At 43.1% G+C, this 25,506-nt stretch overlaps 1 protein-coding gene across 5 annotated transcripts in view; it reads right to left on the minus strand.

The window, feature by feature from the left end:
- The window catches only part of LOC145530500 (ATP-binding cassette sub-family C member 4), a 184,821-nt gene that overhangs the window by 118,787 nt on the left and 40,528 nt on the right, over positions 1–25,506 (minus strand). For 3 of the 5 annotated variants that reach the window (XM_081551977.1, XM_081551976.1, XM_081551975.1), the window contains exons 4-7: positions 21,051–21,275; positions 2,799–2,888; positions 1,601–1,764; positions 167–292 (exon numbers count right to left, since the gene is read on the minus strand). In XM_081551977.1, the coding sequence (XP_081408103.1) occupies positions 167–292; positions 1,601–1,764; positions 2,799–2,888; positions 21,051–21,275 (605 nt within the window). Of the gene's footprint in view, positions 1–166; positions 293–1,600; positions 1,765–2,798; positions 2,889–8,161; positions 8,418–21,050; positions 21,276–25,506 lie in introns of those variants that run through there. The other 2 variants (XM_081551979.1, XM_081551978.1) reach the window with 2 other exon arrangements.

Below are 25,506 nucleotides of genomic sequence, written 5' to 3' on the forward strand. Positions count from 1 at the left end.
TACTCAAATGACATCGCTCCTATTCTACTTAACCTTCCTGCCACATGTATAAAGGGAGAACTAGAGAGTATTTAAGCTCACCTTAATCTGAAAACTTGGTAAGACTTCTAAACCACTCAGTAAATATGAAATAAACCAGAAAATATGTGTGTGTACAAAAACTTACCTTCTCAAATTAGTGATAAGGTCTGCAAAAGACTTTTCCCAAGCATACATTTTTATTATTCTGATGCCAGTTATAACTTCATTCATGGTCCTGATCCTGGTGTCTGTGAAGGCTGCGGTCTTACTCCTAAGGGGACAGACATGAGAGACAAGCCTTAGTGATCACAGCAAAAATTTCCTTGCTGACAGCAGCAGGGGCACAGCCAAGCACCAGGAATCAAAGGATTCCCTACAGCTCTTCTAAGCTGACAACACAGGCAGGTCCTACTCAAAGGACAAACAGAGGAAGACTTCAGTTAGAAAGCCAACCCCTCGGCCCTCTTCAAGAAGTAACTTGGAGAACTTACAGTATTGGCTAAGGAAGACCTGAAATGAGTCAGACACAAACTGCCTGCCCAAGGAGGTTGTGGTTGGCTACAGAAGTCAGAAAGACACCCAAATCTAACAGGAAGACAGTGTCAGTGATGTAATAAAATAGGAGTAAAGTGCTGGGGAGCAGAAAAGATGGAGTTGTTAATAGCACTGGAAAAGGAGAGCAAGAAAAGCTTCAGAGACCTGGTAGCACTGGAACAGGGCCTCGAGGGATAAGGAAAAACTTTCTACAGCAAAGGTAGGAAATGAAATTCCAAGTAGAGAAAAACACTACATGAAAAAGCATGCTGCTGCTGCTGCTAAGTTGCTTCAGTTGTGTCCGACTCTGTGCAACCCCACAGACGGCAGCCCACCAGGCTCCCCCGTCCCTGGGATTCTCCAGGCAAGAACACTGGAGTGGGTTTCCATTTCCTTCTCCAATGCATGAAAGTGAAAAGTGAAAGTGAAGTCGCTCAGTTGTGTCCGACTCCTTGCGACCCCATGGACTGCAGCCTACCAGGCTCCATCCATGGGATTTTCCAGGCAAGAGTACTGGAGTGGGATGCCATCGCCTTCTCCGATGAAAAAGCATACACACACAAGAAAAACCTTTAATGTGCTTCAAATAGTACAAGACCTCCATCACCTGACAACCTGGACAATGACCCACCTCCAACCCTCCGGGACCTGTTTCAGCTCTAATTCATCACCATTAGGTCCTTCATCACCAGTCTCTTTTCTATCACATACGCTGCAAGGACTGTGGTACTTTACAAAGTCAAATTTAAGATTGATCTTGCTCTTTGGGTGCTTATAAAGTTGTATTAAAAACAAGATACAGACATATACACACCTGAAAATGGCTCTAACACAAGCATAACAAAAATATATGCATTTGGAACTGGGCCTCTAAGGTTATTACTATTTAATAAAGCTTAAATAACATCATTTAAGGTACATTCTGCTTAAGGACACTCTACTTATCCAGGTATGGTGCCTGGAGGAGCCAGCGAATGACTTCAAGCAGATGGTAAATGTTAACCAATTACATATTAACAATTTTTGAAACCAGTGTCTGTCTTACCGGAGTGACGAAAACAATTTCCCAATGCAGCTTTGCAAGGGCAGAAGAATAATGAGAACCGCCATCCCAGCAAGACACGATATTCCTATTTCATTCCAGAGCAGGGCGGTCACTACGACAGCCTGCAGTGGCCCTGCCCACAGAAAGTGCAAGAATATCGTTACCTTAAAAGAAAAAGACAAAGCCTTCTTAGGACTATACAAAAACAAAACCTATGAGGACACAATTTAAAACAATCTCCTGTCAAAGAACAGATGGGGACCTAAACAGAAATGATCACAGTGGGTTTTAAACCTGCTAAAGCAGAAATCTCAGCATCTGCCGGAGATGGTGCTGTTTCAGGGCAGCACAAGGTCAGCTGCAGGGATGTCCAGGGAGAAGCTGACTGGCAGCCCCGGGAAGATTTCAATATTGTCTACCCCAGAGGTGAACCTGTGTCCCCTCCTGCTGCCCAGCACCCCAGGAAAGTATAATTCCCCCCCACTCTCATTATTTGTGTATTTACCTCCCTAACAGGTTGTGGCTTCTCCGGGGCAAAAACTAAATCTTACTCATCCCTGAAACTGAGTAGGGGCCTCTGTTCATGTTTGATGAATGAATAACTGCAAGAGAAGTGTCTAATGCAACATAGATTTGACCAGAAGCTATACGGCCCTGGGTAATGTGATCTGATATTCACAAAGTAAGGGTAAAAAAAAGATTGTAATGGGACAGTAGAGAGTAGGTTGCTTCTGGCTAGGGACCACCCAGTGGGCATTATTCCCCGCAGGCTCCCTATGCAGCAGGCACTGACCAGGGCACAGGGGAAAGAACAACCCCTGCCCACCAGGCCTTCATCACCTGGAAGAGGAGGAAGACAGTTCAGGCAGCAAACTGACACCACGTGCCAAGAAGGGCCACGCCAGGAGGACCCCTAACCAAGGGGGACACTAACCAAGCTGGGCAAGAACTCTGCTGCCTGTCTATTACTGAAGCATGTTGTATACAATGTCAGAAAAACAAAATTCTCATCTACAGGACAATACCCATGATTACACCTAAGCTGCACACAGAGGAAATGAGTTGGATAAAGAGAACCCTTGTCTTATGTCCTCAACAGAACCCTGGCTGACACCAGACCCTAGAACCTGGCATCCCAATAAGCTGAACACAGTGAGAAGGACGGGAAATGGAAGAGGATCCCTCGGGGGCAGCTCACCTGGTCAAACTTGTTCACATCGTTGGACAGCAGGTTGACTATCTGGCCTGTGGTGGTCTTCCCCATGGCCGAGTTGCTCAAGCGAAGGGCCTGAAATAAAAGAGAGACAGAATTGGATTCCTCTGGTGATACCAAGTCACTCTTGGAATGTAACGCAACAGAGCACGTTTTGATGGGGTCTTGAGCTGTGTCAGGTTGAGGAGGGTGACCCCTGACAGCGAGGCTCTAGGGACCCCCGTTTGTCCTTCAGCTCCTCAGTGTGCTGACAGCCATGTCCACAAGGACAGCAAACAGAAACACAGTTCCCAACCCCGTCTCTCTCTCTTTTTTTTTTTTCAGATGAATTTGGACATGGACAAAATATAAACGGATATATTAATAGGTTCACACTTACTTTTTAAAGGCAATTTTACATACAAATAAATGGTAATTCTTCATGCAGAAAACACATATTTTGAAGAAGTAGATATTTGATCCCTAATTTTAACAACTAAAAGAAGGCAGAACCGCATACCAAACTCTGACTTTAAACTGATCGCAAAGAAAAAAAAAAAAACCAATCCACCTAATTGGACTTGATGGACCAAAAGGCTGATTATAGAACAAAAGTTAACATGAAGCAATTATAACACTGCAGCCAACAGAGAAATCAAGAATCGGTCAAGAGAATAACTCAGATGTTACACAGGATGAAAAAACAGAACATGATGCAACAGTAGTATTATTAATGAGAAAGACATGACTTACAAGCAAATCTGCCCAGATTTATGCTTCCAACCATGAAAGAATAATGAGTACTGGACTTGCCCTCCATTGCAAAACTATGAAGTTGGACAAAATATACGAAGCACCTGTTTTCAGGCAGTGGAAGACCAGCAGTGCTGGACTGTGACCCCCAGGAAGAAGCGTGCCCTGTGACTAGCCTGTTTTCTTCCTGGGGGTGTACTGTGCCCAAGCAGAGTTAAAGTGTCACTGAACTGAAGAGGAAGAAATAGATGTTGTAAGTTGCAGATATGGCTGGAATTTGGGCAGGAATAGCAGAGGATAAGCCCAGAACATCTTGTGGGGATTTCCCAAGGGACTTCGCCAGAACTTCAGTGTATGTGAACAGAGGCCGACTCCATGGGGCCTCGTTGAGGTCACTCAGTGCCAGGAGACTGCAGATTCTACTCGATGACAAGAAACAGATCTTCCTAATAAATGCCTCAGACATTCACTCCAGCTGTCAGGAAGGACATGACTTATACACTAGAGTAAGAGCCATGTACTTGAACTAAGTTCAAAATGGAAATAACTGCCCCAGACAAACAGAACCAATCTAACAGGAATTTCTATCAGAACAAAACTCAGTTATCATCTAATCCAAGGCTTGTTGTCTTTCAGTAACTCTGTTGTGTCCGACTCTTTGACCGCGTAGACTGTAGTCTGCCGGGCTCCTCTATCCATGGGATTTTCCAGGCCCACCAAACAAAACATAATTCTCAACTTCTAGGTATTGCTTTATCCTTTGGTCCACACGATGCTCCCCATTAATGTAGAAAATTAATCTTCATTTCTAATAAAGTGTGTGTGTGTGTGCTCAGTTGCTTCAGTCATGCCCAACTCTTCCCAACCCCATGGACTGTAGCCCGCCAGGCTCCTTTTTCCAAGGAATTCTCCAGGCAAGAATACTGGAGTGGGTTGCCATTCCCTCCTCCAGAGGATCTTTCCGACCCAGGGATCGAACCCACGTCTATCAGTTCAGTTCAGTCGCTCAGTCGTGTCCGACTCTTTGCGACCGCATGAATTGCAGCACGCCAGGCCTCTCTGTCCATCACCAACTCCCGGACTCTACCCAAACCCATGTCCATCGAGTCGGTGATGCCATCCAACCATCTCATCCTCTGTCGTCCCCTTCTCCTCCCGCCCCCAATCCTACCCAGCATTAGGGTCCTTTCCATGAGTCAACTCTTCGCATGAGGTGGCCAAAGTATTGGAGTTTCAGCTTCAACATCAGACCTTCCAATGAACACCCAGGATTGATCTCTTTTAGGATGGATTGATTGGATCTCCGTGCAGTCCAAGGGACTCTCGAGTCTTCTCCAACACCACAGTTCAAAAGCATCAATTCTGCGGCTCTCAGCTTTCTTCACCGTCCAACTCTCATATCCATACATGACCACTGGAAAAACCATAGCCTTGACTAGACGGACTTTTGTTGGCAAAGTAATGTCTCTGCTTTTAAATATGCTATCTAGGTTGGCCATAACCTTCCTTCCAAGGAGTAAGCATCTTTTAATTTCATGGCTGCAATCACCATCAGCAGTGATTTTGGAGCCCAAAAAAATAAAGTCTGACACTGTTTCCACTGTTTCTCCATCTATTTCCCATGAAGTGATGGGACCGGATGCCATGGTCTTAGTTTTCTGAATGTTGAGCTTGAAGCCAACTTTTTCACTCTCCTCCTTCACCTTCATCAAGAGGCTCTTTAGTTCTTCTTCACTTTCTGCCATAAGGGTGGTGTCATCCGCATATCTGAGGTTATTGATATTTCTCCCGGCAATCTTGATTCCAGCTTGTGTTTCTTCCAGCACAGCGTTTCTCATGATGTACTCTGCATAGAAGTTAAATAAGCAGGGTGACAATATTCTGCCTTGACGTACTCCTTTTCCTATTTGGAACCAGTCTGTTGTTCCATGTCCAGTTCTAACTGTTGCTTCCTGACCTGCATACAGGTTTCTCAAGAGACAGGTCAGATGGTCTGGTATTCCCATCTCTTTCAGAATTTTCCACAGTTTATTGTGATCCACACAGTCAAAGGCTTTGGCATAGTCAATAAAGCAGAAATAGATGTTTTTCTGGAACTCTCTTGCTTTTTTGATGATCCAGCGGATCGAACCCACATGTATAGGTTATAGTAAAAAACAGTTCACATCCAATTTAGAGAAAACAACATACAAATTAATGCTATTATTTTAGTTCTATATTTACTTAGCATGTTATAATGGGATATTATCAATATTTGGTTAAATTTGTTTTCCTTGTGGAAACAAAATAGTTCTACCATGAGAACAATAAAAGGCAAACAAACTGGATCAAATTTGCACTATATGTCAGACCCTAAATTAGTAAGTTAATCAATGTTATTAACTTTTAATAAATCAAGAACATCTAAATATTGATTAACAATTATAAAAGCCTACCAATTTTTTTAAGGGACAAAGAACATGTACAGGAAATTGACTACAAAAGAAACACAGAATGTTAATGAAAATTTGCTAATAATCAAATTTAAAAATACTCAAAATATGACATCCACGTTTAGCAGCGGTGTAGGAACATCTCATTTCACCAAAGATAATATAAGCAGTTAACTCTCAAAGGAAACCTAGCATATCAGAAGTTTTCCAATGTACACACCCTGAGAAATTAAGGATGTCTCGAAAGGTTTGGGTTTAATCAGGTTCATTTGCACTGCTATTTGTTAATATACAAATCTGGAAACTATCTAAATGTCAAATTACCAAAAATTAGAAAACAATCGAAATATCTAATTACTGATTATGTTAAAATCCGCATGGCCATTAAGAACAATATTATGAATTGTGGAGTATTCATTCCATCGAAGCAGGGATCCATTTATGGGGAGGTGGAGGGTAGGGAGTAGAGAAATTACAAATGGGACGATTAAGAGAACTCTACAATCTATGCCAAAACATAAATTTTGTTCAACTTTTTAAAAAATATAGTGCAAGAAATATTAGTCATTCCATTTGAAAAATAAACAACGTCTCCTTTCTCAACTGTTTTGAATCAGATGTGAAACTCCATAACCCACGTATGGACACCCAAATATCACCACCAAAGGAGCAGAGGAGAAAAGAATGTTCTTTGCACATGAATTGAGTTTTCCAGACTAGTGAGAAGTATTAACCCTTTAAGAATCCAATGTTCATTTTAACAGCATCTCCCCCTAAACCCTTCTGCAACTGGCCTTTAAAACCAAAGACGAGAACTCAGTTCACCATCTTAATGCTGCACTCTCCTCGTCACCAGCAAGACTTACATCCAGTGCCGATGACCCTCAGTGCACAGAGGAGCTTCTGTCCCACCGAGTGCTCCAAATGGCCATGCTTTTTGGGTTTTTCATACATTATAATTCTATCTTTTCCCCTGCCATCAGGTTGTCCCGTCAATTGTCTAGCTCACCATTACCTACTGCTATTTCTAAACTAGGTTCTGGCATCGTAATACCCTAACTGAATCAGAGTAGCAGACCCCGAGTACGAACCTAAAGGACTCAAAATAGAAAACAGACTCAGGCACTTGTCACTTATTTTGCATTTGGCTTATTTCCTGGTTCATGGCCCTGCCCCCCAGAATTGAGCATGTCCGATAATGGGAATTATTCCAACAGGCAACAAGGGTTAGAGAATGTTTAGCTCACCTGAAACAGAACATTGCTCTATTTTTCCCAGAGTGTTGCCCAGAGTTGCTTTGTAATGCTGTTATACCTGCTTTCATGATTGCATAATCTAAAGCCATTCATCTCTGCTTTTCAGGGGAGGATGCAGAAACTGCCTAATATCATCCACCAGCATGAACATAATGGGTGACTATTAAACTAATGAGATTGCCATAAAACTAATCACATTGCCCCTATGGTTGTGTAGAGAAAAAAAACTGACTGCAGGAAATAAAAAACAAAGTCAATACAAGATCAACCACCTGCTGTTCTCTCATCTGACAACTCCACTGCCTTTTTCTTGTTGCTGGCCTGATTTTCCATGGCTGGCACGTAAGCTGGCGCAACTACTCAGCTCTTTGCAAGCTTTGAAGGATGTGGCAGTTAGCTCCTGCAAGTACCATTAGCTTTCATCTAAATCCACAGCACCTACTGGAGGCACCAGAACGCCACATATACAGATCTGACAAGTGAGCCTCTGAGTACAAGAACCAAAATGTGGACTCCAAGCACTCCAAAATGCAGCTCAAAGAGTAAAGAATCTGCCTGCAATGAAGGAGACGCAGGTTTCATCCCAGAGCTGGGAAGATCCCCTGGTAGAAGGGAATGGCAACCCACTCCAGTATTCTTACCTGGAAAATCCCATGGACAGAGGGGCCTGGTGGGCTACAGTCCATAGGGTCGCAAAGAGTCAGACACAACTGGGCAACTAACACTTTAAGCACCACTGGTGGGTGGAAGCCCCTGATATCCACCGTGAGGTCAGGCCAAGGATGTGAACTCCTCAGGAGGAGTTTCCGCATATTCTCAGACCTCATCCTCTCCAAGGGCTTTGAGTCTCTGAGATGATCCCCTGGGAACTCCCCCACCCCCAGCCTGGGATCAGGGAACTTTTGCAGCAATAGGGAAAAGCTCATACCTGGACCGGAGAAGGCAATGGCACCCCACTCCAGTACTCTTGCCTGGGAAACCCCAGGGACGGCGGAGCCTGGTAGGCTACAGCCCATGGGGTCGCGAAGAGTCAGACACGACTGAGCGACTTCACTTTCACTTTTCACTTTCATGCACTGGAGAAGGAAATGGCAACCCACTCCAGTATTCTTGCCTGGAGAATCCCAGGGACGAAGGAGCCTGGTGGGCTGCCGTCTATGGGGTCGCACAGAGTCGACACGACTGAAGCGACTTAGCAGCAGCAGCATACCTGGACACACCTCTCCTAGAGCTACAAAATACAAAGAAACTATATGGGACTAAAAATAACTGTGCACATGTGCAGTTGGGGCAAATTCTGGACCAAAAGATACAAAAAAGACAAAAAGAACCAACTGCCATTTCTGAAGAGCTGGGACCTAAACCAAAGGTGTGGCAAAAGCAGAGAGCCCCCCTGCACTCAATACCACAAAAGGATAGGCAAACCACTAAAACTACCCCTCCAGCCAGATCCCTGACCCACCACAACCTTCACCCTATATAAGGAATGAGCTTGCCTTCCTCACTTGGGGAGAGAACAAGAGAACCTGTTTTCCCTCCTGCAACCAGTACAGGAGCCCCAGTACAGCCTTGTCTGAATTTCTTGTGGGGCCTCTAGGCAATTCCTCTTGACTTGGGGAAGACCAGGAACCCTGGTCGGGATCAAGGTGAGCTAGGGCAACAGAAAGGAGGAAAAGCACGGAAAGGGTGGAAAGCTCCACAATGGAGAGAAAGGAGATCCAAGAACATGCATAAATATACATTTAGGGCTCAGCAAGAGAAGACAATCTTAATGAGAATACAAATCAACCGTGCCCCCAAAAGGAGGAAGGGGAGACTTCTATCAACATTTTCTTTAATGAATCATGTTTCCCTACATCTAAAAAAGTAACAATCTATCTTCTCAAATGGAATGCTCAGTGGTAAGAATTTATACGGGAGGCCATATGCTGTCTTTTACAGCAACTAAACTGAGAACCATTTTTCCAATTATTTTATTGTTAGTATGCCTCCTTTCGGATCAAAAGAATACAAGGGGAAAACAATATACCCACTCTAAACTCACTGAGGGTAAATAATTTCACTGAGAATTTGTCAAACTGATAATATTTTGTAAGGGTTTTTCCTTTTTCCTAATGTTTTCTATGTAGCAAAGTGTTGAACTTGATTGAGGAGGACAAGCAATAAAGCTAAAGTAAACAACGGTGCTTACTTCTGTAATGTCACAAAACTAGTTGCATTACTCTTCCCTTAGATGTCATCTTGGAAGCTGTCAGAAAATGAAATCTGTGCAGCAGAAGAGAAAAACAAAATGACAAAAGTAGGAGATGCCCCCTAAATAATGTTTACAATATACAGTTTTACAACCAAACATACCGAGAGCAGTGATGCCTTAATTTCTCTTACTGATGCATATGAAGGAATTAAGAGAAAAATGCACAGAGCCAAGAGCACAAGTTCCTCCCAGAAAGCCATCTTTTCACACTCTTTACCCAGTTCCATGTCCCTAAATCCCACGTTCTCCCACTCACTGGAGTGGAGCATATAAAATACCAGGTGGTACCCAGAGCTGTAAACTCCCAGAGGTCACAAGCAAAGAAAATGGCCTGGTTAGTTCAGCTAATGAGTCCCAGAGGGAGAAGGAAGCAGGGGATGAAGACTTCAAAACAGAACCAAGGCAGAGCCGCTTGCTCAGAAAGGCACCCAGAGAGGATGCAGTTCTCTCTGAAATGCCTTCCTTTTCCTCCACAACTAACTCAAAGTCATCGCCACAGCTGAGGGCCTGGGTGAACAGTAAACTGTTTCCAATGAATACTGAGTACATGTATGACCGCTACCTTTTCAAAAAAAGCTAACCTAGCTTTGAGGACAAAGTGATAAGCCAGCCACCCAAGGACGACTCCTATACGATTCCATGTATGTGAGGTTCTTTGAACAGACAAATAAACTCAGACAGAATGTAAAATGGAAAGCTGCCACTCACGAGGCAGAGACCTGATGATGCAGGGTGGCAATGCCTGCAAAACAGTGTGAATGGACTTAACGCCACTGACTCAATTGTAGACTTGAAAATGGCAAACCTAGTCAATTTTACGTTTTGACTGTTTGCACATAGTTAGAAACAATTTAAAAAATAATGACCTTTGAAGACCAAACGAAAATAACCACCAATCAAAAACTGTAAACGCCGTGAAATATTTTAAAGAATGAAGAAGACGTGAAAACATAGGTGGAAAAAAAAATCAGAATGTTTGAAAATAGGTATGAGTCATGATTGCAGCACAAACCCCAGGGAAAGGAGGAAGAATATACATGCTGTTCGTTCCTTTCCAGGGAGGCACCACATCTCCAGCAGCCTGACCTGGTCTGCTGTTCCCTTCACCGTTCTCCAGTACAGAGTTTCCTAAATGTTCTCCATGATTAAGAATCCTTGGGGCACAGATTAAACAATACAGATTTCTAGGCCTCCTCCTTAAAAAATGCTAAGGGAGGGACTTCCCTGGTCCAGTGGCTAAGACTCCATGCTCCCAATGCAGGGGGCCTGGGTTCAATCCCTGGTCAGGGAACTAAGGTCCCATATGCCACAACTAAGACCTGACGCAGGCTGGGGGGAAGAAGGGGTAGGTGGGCTACATGGAGAGAGTAGCATGGAAACTTACATTACCATATGTAAAAAGGTAGCCAATGGGAATTTGCTTTGTGACTCAGGGAATTCAAACCTAGAGGGGTAGGGTAGGGAGGGAGGTGGGAGGGATGTTCAAGTGGGAGGTGTGTTGCTAAGTTGCTTCAGTTGTGTCTGACTGTAGCCTGCCAGGCTCCTTCTTCCATGTAATTTTCCAGGCAAGGATACTGGAGTGGGTTGCCATTTCCTTCTCCAGGGGATCTTCCCGACCCAGGGATTGAACCTGGGTCTCCTGCACTGCAGGCAGACTCTTTACCATCTGAGCCACGAGGGAACCCTGAGATTTAGAAACCCGCCTCTAAAACAGAGATACTCTAGACTTGTCCTGGAAAAGACAAATAGCTCAGTTGGTAAAGAATCCACCTGCAATGCAGGAGACCCCAGTTCAATTCCTGGGTCAGGAAGATCCGCTGGAGAAGGGATAGGCTACCCACTCCAGTATTCTTGGGCTTCCCTTGTGGCTCAGCTGGTAAACAATCCACCTGCAATGCGGGAGACCTAGGTTCAATCCCTGCGTTGGGAAGAGCCCCTGGAGAAAGGAAAGGCTACCCACTCCAGTATTCTGGCCGGGAGAATTCCATGGACTGTACAGTCCATGGAGTCACAAAGAGTCAGACATGACTGAGTGACTTTCACTTTCACTTTCTTTCACTTTCAAAGCCTAAAAGGGCTTCCCTGATGGTTCAGATGGTGAAGAATCTGCCTACAATGAAGGAGATGCAAGAGACCTGGCTTTGATCTCTGGGTAGGGAAGATCCCCACCTGGAATAGGAAATGGCAGCCCACTCCAGTATTCTTGTCTGGAGAATCCTATGGACAGAGGAGCCCGGCCAGCTACAGTCCATGGGGCTGCAAACAGTTGGACACAGCTGAGTACACACAGCATAACACACACCCAAAACTCAGGAATTTAGTCACATTAACTTTTGATGGAAGCGGACAGGAATTTTACTGTTGTTGAGGAATATTTGAAAGAAAGCAGGTATTACCAATTAGCTTTCCAGACTGGTTACCTAGTAAAAACCTATTACTCCTCATTACGCACAGCCCACCTCCAGGGGTACACATATTGTCACTATGGGATTGGCACAGCTCAAGTGGAACAGTGTGCTACCAAACTCAGTCTCCCAAACAACTGCAACAAAATAAATCCCATCTGAAGGTAACTTTGGCATATGCAGCCAAAACAAAACATGGATCAAAATGACACTCCATGTAAGGCCATGCACACAGACAACTTTCACCCTAAGACTAGTGAACACAGTGAGTCCATTCAACCATGAATGTAGCTGGTGAGGAGGTAAAGGGACGAAACTGAACACAAGCTGTATATATAAGAATTAATATATATATTATATTAATATGTGTGACTGGATAAAGACTGGAAAATAATCTACAAAAATGATACCTGACATTATAGGATGGTGGTGGCTGGGATATTTCCTCCCAAATTTTGGAATACTGGTAAGCAAACCAGTGATGCTTACGACACAGCCCAAGTTTCAAGGCAGACTGTCTTTGTGGATTCCTATCAGAACTAGGATTTCCTAACCAACACTTTTCTCCCCTTCTATAATAAACCCCTGAGGGCTGAATCCTTTCTTTTCTCCATCTCTCATGAATATTATAATGCATTAAAAGGTCCACAATTAATTCATTTTGCTATTTTGTCTAACATGTACTGTACTACATCAGTTCACATATGAGATGAAATAAGACATTCTTCTTTTCTTTCAATGACCCACCACTCTCACTAAACACTTCACTAAATGGGCAAAATAGTAAGAATGAAATGAAGGAATGAACAGCCAGACGTGATGTCCGTTCCAATTATATTTTTAGCTGACTCACAACTTCACATGTACCCACACACAACAGCCTTCATTGCAGTTTCCTAAATCACTACTCTGATCATTTACTATCTTAATCAAAATTTCCAAGGGTTCCCCTTTACCAGCTCAGTAACTCCAACAGCCTTAACCTCATGATCAAGACCCTGGTCCCAATATTCTTATCTAGATGTATGTTGGAGCCTCGTGCTATGCCAACTGTGCTTCTACAATTCCCTAAATAAATCATTTTGGCTTTCTACCACAACACTGCTCCATGCATGGACTCCCCCCTGCAGGCATACACACGGACACAGAATCACAGATATGCACACATCACTCCACCCATCGGAGGGGTCCTCTCCTAAACCACTAAGTCTGTACACTTGTGTACCACTTAACACCCATATTTCTATTTCATCTAATTAGAGGTATTCTAGCCTTCTGGGACTGAGTGCCAGTAATGAAGATGACAGGAATGTGTGAACACTAGCTAAATGCCAGGCACTAAGTTAAGTGCTTTACACAGATTGGCTCATTTAATCCTCTCTACAACCATAAGAGTTGGGTACTATTACAAATGAAGAAATGTAGGCTTAGAGCAGTTAGCCTAAGGCTAATGTCTACAAAGAGGAAAACTGTGATTCATACATAAGCACTCAAACTACAGAGTCTTGTTGTGTATATGACCCTCCACCCTCCTAAACTGAATACATGACTAAACCAGTGCTCACAAAAACCCCATGAAGCATATATTCTCTCCTTCAGTGTTTAAACTCAGGACACTGAGGCTCTGAGAAGTGGGTCCACTCACAGTTCAGCAGACAGCAAAATCAAGACTGGATCTCGAGTCTAACTGCGCTCAGAGTCTACGCTCCCAGTCTCTCTCCTATCTGACCTGTCACAGTGTCGTCTACCAAGTACTTGTGCACCTGATTCAACGAACCTGATCACTCAGGGCACAAGAGATTCTCAGCTTAGAATCTGAGCCACGGGAGAACCACAGAATGGCCACCATCCTTCAGGTTTATAGCTGCAATTTCAAAAGGGCATCTCCACTGAGAAATGTTAGACATCTAATCCACATGCTACTGCAATGTACTAGAAGATCTTAGTTATAAGATACAAGAAAGAAATTAAGCTAAAAATGCCTTTGAGGCCTATCACTATCACCTGGTACCTTTTAAAACTTCTCCATGCAAAACAAAAACAAAAACACTGCTAGCCCAGTGGTTAAGACTCCATGAGTAACTAAGATCCTGGAGTTCATGTGACAAGAAATAAAAATTCCTGCCCCACTCCCCATGCCATTAAAATGGATGTCTGTGGAGAGAGCTCGGGGATCAGTGTTGTTTTTAAATTTTCATGAATCTACAGTATAGCAGTTATGAATCTATAGTGTAGCAGTTTGGGAACCGCGGAGCTAAGTCTTCCCGTCCGGTTTGCATTGCACTCCACATAGCAGGTAGTTACCAGGTGGTAGCATGCAACTGATACCCTTTATTCTCAAGCAACAGGAACACATCCTTTGAACAAAGCAGTTTGAACCAAACAGCCTCTCTCCTTCCTTAACCTGCTTTGTTAGCTCAATCTCCTGCTCACAGAAAAGTAAACCTTCACCCAGAGGCTCCTTGATGAGGATTAACTCTTCACAAAATGCACAGATCCAATTCAAATTTATATCAGAAATAAAGGGGGGAAATGTTTTTAAAACTGCTAAACAGTGCAAGAAACATTACTAGAACATTCTAATTTTGTCTGGAAGTTAGAAAATACCATTAGAAGAGAAAGTCCAAACAAGGTATCAGATGCTTTAAGAGAGTCATTCTATTTTCATAAATACCACACTGTCTCACTTGAACAATACTCAAGATACTGGTCTCTTGGAAATATAACTGCAAACTCTACCTGAACCAAGCTCACCTACACACATATTTCCCCGTAAGACACATCACAGTCTTCTGCTTAGGAACACCAGAAAACACATCAGCACTCTTAAGCTGCAAACTACCCTCAAAGAGAACAAAAATATGAAAAGCGAGGCACCACGTAGACCACAAAAAAGCCATCTGTTCCACAGTATGAAAGCAGAAATACGTTCCACCCCACTCGGAGAAGGCAATGGCACCCCATCCAGTACTCTTGCCTAGAAAATCCCATGGACGGAGGAGCCTGGTAGGCTGCAGTCCATGGGGTCGCGACGAGTCAGACACGACTGAGCAACTTCCCTTTCACTTTTCACTTTCATGCACTGGAGAAGGAAATGGCAACCCACTCCAGTGTTCTTGCCTGGAGAAGCCCAGGGACGGGGGAGCCTCGTGGGCTGCTGTCTATGGGGTCGCACAGAGTCGGACACGACTGAAGCGACTTAGCAGCAGTAGCCGCCACTGGGAATATGCACGTCAGATGACAAGAAACTTAAGGGACTGTATGAACATGGGCAGAAGAAAGTGTCCCGATTTAATTTGATTTTTAGAATTACAAGTAAATTTTAGAACGATTTTTAGAATTACAAATAAATTTTAGCATGTAGGCAAATTTCCAAATACAGAATCTATGAATACGCGAGATTGCTGTTGTTTTTCAAACACTAAGTCAAGTACCCCCAACGGACTGTACCCCACGGACTGCAGCCTGCCAGGCTCCTCTGCCCATGGGATTTCCCAGACAAGAATACTGGAATGGTTCTACTGAGATGGATGAAACTGGAACCCATTATACAGAGTGAAGTAAGCCAGAAAGAAAAACAACAATACAGTATACTAATGCATATATATGGAATTTGAAAGATGGTAACAATAACCCTATATGCGAGACAGAATAAGAGACACAGATGCATGGAACAATTTTATGGACTCTGAGGGAGAAGGTGAGGGTGGGACGTTCTGGGAGAATAGCATTGAAACATGTATATTATCATATGTGAAACAGAACACCATTCCATGTTCGATGCATGTGACAAGGGCTCAGGGCCGGGGCAATGGGATGATCCAGAAGGATGGGATGGGGAGGGAGGTGGGTGGGGGGTCCAGGAAGGGGAACACATGTAAACCCATGGCTGATTCATGTCAATGTATGGCAAAAACGATTACAATATTGTAAAGTAATTAGCCCCCAACTAAAATAAATAAATTTATAAAAAAAAAAAAAAAAAAAAGAATACTGGAATGGGTTGTCATTCCTTCTTCAGAGAATCTTCCCTACCCAGGGATTGAACCCATGTCTCCTGCACTGGCAGGTGGGTTCTTTACCATGGAGCCACCAGGAAAGCCCTACAGATCTACAATAAAAGATAAAGGAAAACTGGGATGTTTGCAGGGAATCAATTCATTTTAGAAGCTGAAACAACGAATGACGAATCTCTCCTGCAAACCACCCTTTGGGTAACAAACACGAAAGAGAATTAGGATGAGATATCAGTCACAGTAAGAAATCTGGCAAACTGATCAGATTCTGCAGGTAAATCTGCCCTGGGTAACAGGCAGCAGAGAACACTCAGTGACCTCCCTCACTATCTGCTCTGGCTTTACCTGGCATTGGGAGCAAACCAACCCATTATCAGGACTCACCATGGGAAAACATGCTTCTTAAAATCTCTGTGTCATAGGACAAGACCATCCTGATGAGTGACACTGTCATGCTGCCTGTCTCAGGTCTGAACATCCATAGCATTCAGGCATAATGACAAGCACAGGACTGGCAAATGGGAGAGGCATTCTCACTACTGACTTGGGCTGGAGATTGACAACTGTCTTCAATACAGGCTCAGCTTGCTTTAAGTTATCATCTTTCCCCATCCCAGGTCCACCACCCATGCTCTAAGCTGGGGGAGTTATTACCCTTTGAGATTTGAAGCTGGGGGAGTTCTCCTTCTCTGTTCCCCAGCCATAAACAGACAGGAATTAAAGACACTGGACTCACTGTAAAGGTGACAGGTGACTCATACTGGGAATATCACCAGGGACTCCTGGCAATTTTCTAAAAGGAGACAGTATAAGGTTTAAACCCTGTTCACTTAACCTATATGCTGAGCACACCATGAAAAACACTGGGCTGGATGAGTTACAAGCTGGAATCAAGACAGGAGGGAGAAACATCAACAACCTCAGACATGCAGATGATACTACTCTAATGGCAGAAAGTGAAGAGGCAGTAAAGAGCCTCTTCATGAGGGTGAAGGAGGAGAGGGAAAGAGCCAGCTTAAGACTAAATACTAAAACAACTAAGATCATGGCATCTGGCCCCATTACTTCATGGCAAATAGAAGGGGAAAAGGTCAAAGTAGTGACAGATTTCCTCTTCTTGGGCTCTAAAATCACTACAGATGGTGACTGCAGCCATGAAATAATAAGACGATTGCTTCTTGGAAGGAAAGCGATGACAAACCTAGACAGTGTGTTGAAAAGCAGAGACATTACTTTGCCAACAAAGGTCTGTATAGTCAAGGCTATGGTTTTTCCAGTAGTCATGTATGGATGTGAAAGTTGGACCATAAAGAAAGCTGAGTGCCAAAGAATTGATGCCTTTGAACTGTGGTGCTGGAGAAGACTCCTGAAAGTCCCTTGGACAGCAAGGAGATCAAACCAATCAATCTTAAGGGAAATCAACCCTGAATATTCATTGGAAGGACTGACACTGAAGCTGAAACTCCAATACTTTGGCCATCTGATGCGAAGAACTGATTCCTTGGACAAGTCCCTGATGCTGGAAAAGATTGAGGGCAGAAGGAGAAGAGGGCATCAGAGAATGAGATGGCTAGATGGCATCACTGATGCAATGGACATGAACTTGGGCAAACTTCAGGAGATAGTGAGGGACAGGGAGGCCTGGTGTGCTGCAGTTCATGGGGTCGCAAAGAGTTGGACACGACTAGGCGACTGAACGACAACAAGGTTTAAAATACTTCTCCTTTGATGGATCTGTGTTCTTAATGCCAGTTAGCTGACTTCACATAAAACACAGCCCATGTTGCATAATCCCAATATCTGGTAAGAAGTTTAAAAAAAATGCCCTAGAGATCTGAGGAATCTGAATAGACACCATGAGCTGCTTCAACAGACCACCAATTGGAGTCACTAATCCAAATGAAATGTCATGTTCATAAAAACTTTTCATTTAGTCCTCAAGTCAAACAGAAAGATCAATGATCAAGTGTGATTGTAAAATAATGTCATCACAATAAAATAGAGTCTGGAAGTTCCTTAAAATACTAAAGATAAAATTAGCATATAGTATAGCAATTCAAATTCCTAGAGATGTACTCAGAAGAACTGAAAGCACAGACTTGAACAAGTACTGGTACACCCATGTTCACAGCAGCGTTATTCACAACAGCCAAAATGTAGGAACAACCAAAATGTCCAATAATAGATGAAAGGATGCACAGAATGTTGTAGAGACCTGTAATGGAATGTTATTTAGCCTTTAAAAGGAATTGAATTCTGACACCTGAGGCATCTAGAGTCATCAAATTCAGAGAAGTAGAATGGTGGTGAGGGGCTGGGGAGTCAGTGTTTAATGGGTACAGAGTTTCAGTCTGAGATGATGGAAAAGTTCTGAAGATAAATAGCACTGATGACTGAACAACAATGTGAACAGACCTAATGTCACTAAATGGTGCACTTAAAGAGTTAAAATGGGGGCTTCCCTGGTGGTGCAGTAGCTAAGACTATGCGCTCCCAATCCAGGGGGCCTGGTTTTGAGCCCTGGTTAGGAAACTAGATCCCGCATGCCGCAACTAAGACCTGGTGAAGCCAAATAAATGTATTAATTTTTCAAAAAGAAGTTAAAATGGGAAACTTGATGTTGTGTATATTTTACTACAATTTTTTTAAAAAGCAATGACCAAAAGTAATTTTACCAAAGCAGTCAAAAGGTAAATAAATAAGTTACCCATATATATGATATATCCCAAAGGATCATTCAAAGTTACAACTGTGACTTAGCAGCCATTTCTAACACCCAAGCTGATTTCTTTCCAGGACCAGAGATCAGGAGGTGGGGCATGAGCATGAACCACAAGTCGTTCCGAGGGGCCTTTCAGAGCTGTTCAGCAGCACCAGCTTCGGCCCTAAGGAATCAGTCTGCTGGTAACCTGCAAAGAAGTGTTGAATTTCTCCACCCCAGCAGGATCCTAGATGCAAGGCTGTGCAGGAGGAAACAGTTCTTTCTCATGTTTCTGGAATTTTTGGTTATGTCTGTGGTTTACCCCAACAATACCTGACTTCGTAAAGGGACAATTCTCTTAGCCTAATCAAGCCAGCAAATTAATGGCTTTGGGAGATGTTTACATTCATCTAAGCAAATGTGCCAGGGCCAGATCAGATTTCCCAAAGGCAATGTTCCAAAGTGTTAGTGCGAAGAGGAAGAAAAACAGGTGGACCCGGCTCACCTGTGCAGCAAAGAGAGAGCTTTATTTCACTGAAACATCAGACCTAACAAAAGATTTTTACAATGCAGTTCTGGTGAAATTTCCTATTTATTTACAGGAGCTAAGCATGACCTGCAAAGACAAACATCTAGCTAAATTTTGGGAATCAGAGTGTCTATCTCCTAAATAGTAGACGGTATCATCAATATCAAAGAACGTTATGAATGACAAGGAAGACCCGTGACCAGAGTGTAGGGGCACCACGGCCATTTCCACATCACCCAGGAGGAAACTGGCTCAGATGCTGCAGCCAAACACAGACAGTGAGATGCCAGGCCCCCGGGGATGACACAGCCCTGAGATTAACAAGACTCCGCTCAAGGGAAAATGAGGAGACAAGTCACATTTTGCCAACAAGTGTACCCCAGGAAGCAGAAGTCCAAATAAGTAGCAACTAGATGAAAGAAGTGATAATTTCAATTTAAACTGTTTGGCTTTAGACTTCAATGACAATTTTAATTGTTTTGTAATAAAAATTGTATATATTTAAGGTGTACAACGTGATGCTCTGATACAGACAATGGCAAATAATTATTATAGTAAAGCCACTTAACACACTGACGATGTTGTTGTCCTTTTTGTGTGTGTCTGCTGTCTCAGTAAATTTCGAGGTATATAATACAGTCAAATGAAAATTCTTAAAAAAGTAAACAGGGCAGAGATATCCAGGATCAAATTTATAAAGGGTGCTTCAGCTCCTGACACTGGCAATTTCTCTGTAAATCCACCTGAAATCCTCACTCCCTTTACACTAGTTAAAAACCAGGGTAACCTATGGAATAATTTTATGGGTATTTCTCAGCACAAAAGCACTAAAAACATCAAACCAGGTCATATTAAAACTGCTATAATGCTTACTAAAGAAAAAAAGGAAATCTATTATGAAAAAAACTAAATGAATGGCAACCAACAAATTCTCTCCAAAATTACTAAAAACAATGAAAAATTTCAAGTTTTATCCAAACATCTATTTTCTTTACTACTGTTATAAACAATCACAACTATATAACACAATGAGTGAGTCTATATGTGGCATGGATTCCATTTACTTTTTTTAGTAAACATAATTATAATGAATATGATTAGATGCGATGTTTGAAAAAAATAAGATGCTGTAGCCAGCATTTTATTCTCTTTCTCAAATACATTCTTTTCTCCTAGATTTAATTTTATAGATCTAATTACAGAAGCTTTCTAGTAAATACAACTTTGTGTAAATAAAGGTTTTCATGAACAACAACAAAATTTCCATTAATACCACTATGCGATTTCGGCATGAAAACGTTAAAAATAAACTTCATATCTCTGATGCTTATATAGTTGTTTATAAATTTACTGAATATTATGCAAGAGCTTGTGAATAAAAGTTATCAAAAGCTGTCCCGACCTGATCTCAACACAAATCTCTTCATTATGTTTTTGTAACGTTTGCTTAAACAACAAAATCGCCTGGATGCAAAGAGCAAACTTCCGTAGCAACGTGTGAAAGTGAAAGTGACGTCGCTCAGTCGTGTCTGACTCAGGGGACAGTCTATGGAGTTTCGCAGGCAAGAGGACTGGAGTGGGCTGCCATTTCCTTCTCCAGGGGATCTTCCCGACCCAGGGATTGAACCTGGGTCTCCCGCATTGTAGGCAGACGCTTTACCATCTGAGGCACAGGGAAGCCCGTAGCATGGTGTAAATGAGTATAATCATTAAAAGAAAATGTTTTTCTTGGGTACAATGTGTCTTACTTTTTTACTGAAGTATATTTGATGTGCAATATTATATGTTACACGTGTACAACAGTGATTCACAATTTTTACTAGTTATAAAATTTGTAATTGACAGAGAACTTTCCCAAAATGCTTCTGGTATTTCACGAGAGGTACACACTTTGGTACCATGTGACACTTACCTTGCGGTAGATCATGTGGCACATGGCTACTCTCAGCTTCATCCCTGCACACTGGACGTGGTAGAAGTACAAGTGGTGTAGAATGGCCAAGACAAGCGTGCAGGCACTCAGCACCCCGGCATAGCCATGGGCTTCGTATAAAGCAGCAGAATCAGAGGGATCGTAGTTTTCAAAATAACCAATAATTTTCCCCAAAATTATGGGCTGAACTACTCTGGTACTTTCCTAAAAACAAATTTTAAAAAATCTTCATTAGATATACACGCCAAACCAGGTTTTCTTTTAGGCTTTGGTTTGTGGTTGTTTATTTTTTTTTTTTCAGTCGACAGAGTAAAGACTTTATTCAGCCCTCAAACCTTAAATCATAAAATCTAGTTGGGAGATTGAAGCTAATTGGGTGCGTGGGTGCTAAGTCGCTTCAGTCATGTCCGACTCTTTGCGACCCCATGCACTAGCCGGCCAGGCTCCTCTGTCCATGGGATTCTCCAGGCTATGGGTTGCTATACCCTTTTCCAGGGGATTTTCCCTACCCAGGGATCGAACCCGGGTCTCTTAGGTCTCCTGCACTGGCAGGCAGGTTCTTCACTACTAGCACCACCTGGGAAGCCCTAAACCAGGTTTTCTTAACACACGCTTTACTTGTACTATTACTTGTTAAAAAGGCATCTTGACAAAATGCAACATTCCTAGTTAATCTAAAGAAAAAATCCACAGATCCACTATCTTCTATAAGACAAGCAGACAACAGTTTTAACCTAAGCAAAAATGTGATAAAGACAATAAAGCCTTAGCACACTGTGGTTAGTACATTGTGGATGCTCAATAAATATTACAACCAGTGCTTTAGAACACATTTGGCAAAATACCAAGTGAGCCTTGGCTTCAGATGAGCATAAGAAAGGTAAGAAATTTGTTTCCATGTGAACAAGCCCTTTTGGCAGCCTGATCCTGTCCCCCGTATTCTCAGTGTCCCAGCCCAGCAGAAATTCAAGATCATTCACATACGGGAGGACCACTCTTGCCATCTCTGTCAGCTTTAAGAGCCTTTATGGAGAGGAAGCTGAAGAAGACAGCACAGGAATAAGACAGGGATATCGTCAGCCTCCCCCAAAATACATCAAAACCTCATCAGGAGGGACTACCCTGGTGGTCCAGTGGCTAAGACCCCGTGTTCCCAATGCAGGGGGCTCAGGTTCGATCCCTGGTCAAAGAAATAGATCCCACATGTAACAACTAAGAGTTTGAACAACTAAAGATCCTGCATGCCCTAACTTAGACCTGCTGCAGAAGCCAAATAAATATATATTAAAAAAAACAACAACTCATCAAAAGTCTTTATGAACTGAGACATTGGCACAAACACAGATCCTCTCTTTCCAACCCTGAACTCCACACATACGGGGATCAAGAGAATGGAGCCCAGCTTCTGCTGGAGTTTCTCGAAGAAAGCAGGCTTGGGAGGTTCCCAGGATCCCAGCCCCAGGGTACACTGGATCACTATGTCTCTCCACCGCAGAAGCTGGGATATTCCTTGGAGCCAAAAATTAAATACGGCAGAAGTCAAGCTAACAAAATGATGTCATCCATGGTTCTTCATCTGCCAAACACTATAGAATACACTATAGAATACATATGACCAATCATCTTTTCCCCAAGGCAAAAATTACAATTCTAAACCAATGAGTTGGGAAGCATTGGGACTTATATCTTAAGTATGGCACAGGGAAAGCAATTTTCTTTCCAAAAACTAACGGTAAAAAACTGTAACACTTGCCTACTCTGCCAAACGGATACTCCACCCCACAACCTGCTTCTGCCCCCTTGTTACCCCTTGATGGTCCCCTTCTCTCTCACCAAGGAAACACAAACACTCAACAAATCCAAGTCACTGAAAGTAAACACCTCGGCCCTTGACATCATTTCCTCCAGACTTCTCAAAGGACAAAATGCCAAAAGTTTGGAAATCTTTCCAGAATCCGGTTTTTCCTTCTAAGCAATCCCTCCTTAATAATACAGGCAGCGTAAATAATTGGCAGGTTTGCTTTTGAGAGCTCTCTCTGTCTGTCCGAAGCTGAAGAACCCATGTGCAAGAGGAAGGGAAGGAGAATCAAAAACTTCAATCAGCAAACAAAACTAACACATATTTTCTGCTCAGTCATCTAAGGCTTGATCAGATTATTCACAGAAAGCTGTCTCCATCCTTCAAATGAATGCAACACTGAAGCCCAACGCTCGTGTCTTGCTCTGCACACACAAACCCACACATTCACTGACCGCCTTGCCTTCCACAAGGTCATGGAAGGTTTCATCTAGTAGGGAAAAGAAGGTGAATGCTGTTTAGCTGAATACTTATGAGTAAGATGATCAGATGAGAGTAAGATTTCCCAAGAACACAAAGGCTCGTTGTTACACTTCCAGCAAGCCCCATGATTCATCCCAAGAGGCATGAAGAGCTTATTTAAAAAGCCCCTCACATCGTATATGGCAAAACACACTGTTTGTCGAGTTTACTGAGATAGAAGTCTGAAGGCGTACACAGAGAAGCAAGAATGTCAAACTGTACACAAGGGCAGTCCCAGCCCAAGTATGACCCAGAGGATTCCAGAGCTGCAGCCCACAAACCTGGGGCTCTCCACCAGAAGCCCAGTGATAACAGCCGCCATCCCAAACTTTCCTAAAACTTATGATTATCTCTGGAATCACTGTTGTCTGTGACTCAGCTCTCCACTTGAGCCTAACATTGAAAACCCACCAAAAAGAATACCAACAGAAGTAACAAATTCAGCAAAAATGAGTTTTTGTAAAACGAGGACAGGTCACTACTGCCTTGGCATCTTGATTTTTTTCACTGAGGCCAACGTGAATAACCCAGTTGATCAAACAGTCTCATTAAGGAGTGTATCTGGCCCATTACCCAAAGTGTCCACACTTCTGTCTGTTCTTGACCCTAGCCCTCAACTGAGTAAGAAATAAAACAACTGAGAAAACATTCCGTATCAAAGTTGAAAGCAGCCAAATGAAAACTTTCCAGATAAACAGGAACAAGGTCAAAATTACTCCTATAATCCCTTCATATTTGACACCCAAACTACAACTCCACAAACCAACTGAGAAGATAGTTTTTATTCCTTCACAAGAATTCTTCACAACCGCAAAGCCAAAAAGGATTTTTACAAGATCCCAATATAATACCACAACACCCCATGGTTCAAGGTTCGAGTCTCTGAGGTAGACATTTCTTGGTGGGGTCCCTGGTCTTCAGCCTCCGGAAGGCACCTCCCATGTGACCCTACCTCTTGTTTTTAGGGGAACTTCTTACACAGCTTGATGCTAGAAATTCCCCAGTGGGTACAGTTCCTCCTCTATGATTCCCCATGTGCTGCTTTAACATTTCTTGCCCAACTCTGCTATCTCTGATTCATGAGAATAAAAAGAAAACAAAGGAACCAGAAACCATCTAACACAGCAGGAAATAAATGGGTGAGCTTGTGGAAAAATGAAAAGGCAGTTAATCTTTAGAAACTGCAGAAGAGATGACAATGTTAGACTTGAGAAAGATCCAGAGCTAAGAGGGAAAGCAGTGAATTTGGGGAAATTAAACCATCAGCATTCCAGTCTATCTGTTTTCACTCCTCTGTTACACAGTGGACTTCATCCTGAGTGCATCACTCACGAGGAGCTGAGAGCACTGAGGCCTGCTGCCCAGCCCCCAGAAACTGGTTTGAGTAAGCAAAAGTCGCTCAGTCGTGTCCGCCTCTTTGCAACCCCATGGAGTATACAGTCCATGGAATTCTTCAGGCCAGAATACTGGAGTGGGATAGCCGTTCCCTTCTCCAGGGGATCTTCCCAACCCAGGGATCAAACCCAGGCCTCCCTCATTGCAGGCAGATTCTTTACCAGCTGAGCCACAAGGGAAGCCCGAGAATACTGGAGTGGGTAGCCAATCCCTTCTCCAGCGGATCTTCCCAACCCAGGAATCGAACTGGGGTCTCCTGCATTGCAGGCTGATTCTTTATCAACGGAGCTATCAGGGAAGTCTCCCAAAACATTAGGGATGGAGACTGAAGTCCTCTCTCCCTGGAAGATCCTGGATGCAGAAACTAACCCTATGTAAGCATCTGCTGTCCTCCTGTCCTACACTGTTATGGCATCTGAGCCTGGGGGGACGACAGACCTGCTGTGAATGATTTACAAGGACCACAAAGGGTTTTAATCAGAATTCCACGAGATCTATCATACTTCCAAGAAAAACCCATATGAACCCAAGTCCTGACATTCCAGCTCAAGGGTGGGGCACGGGGGGGCGGTGCTCATGAGAGGTTAATAGGCAACCCAGAGTAAACAAAAACAGAAAGATAGAGTTGGACTCATTATGCAACCCATTCTCCACCGAAAAAATGCTTTTGTGTTTCAGGGCCAATGTTTTCTTTCAGGTACAGAGCAGGAGAAGCCCTTA

This window comes from Giraffa tippelskirchi, chromosome 12 (genome assembly GCF_054371585.1).
Source record: "Giraffa tippelskirchi isolate mGirTip1 chromosome 12, T2T-mGirTip1v1.2.pri, whole genome shotgun sequence".
NCBI lineage: Eukaryota > Metazoa > Chordata > Mammalia > Artiodactyla > Giraffidae > Giraffa > Giraffa tippelskirchi.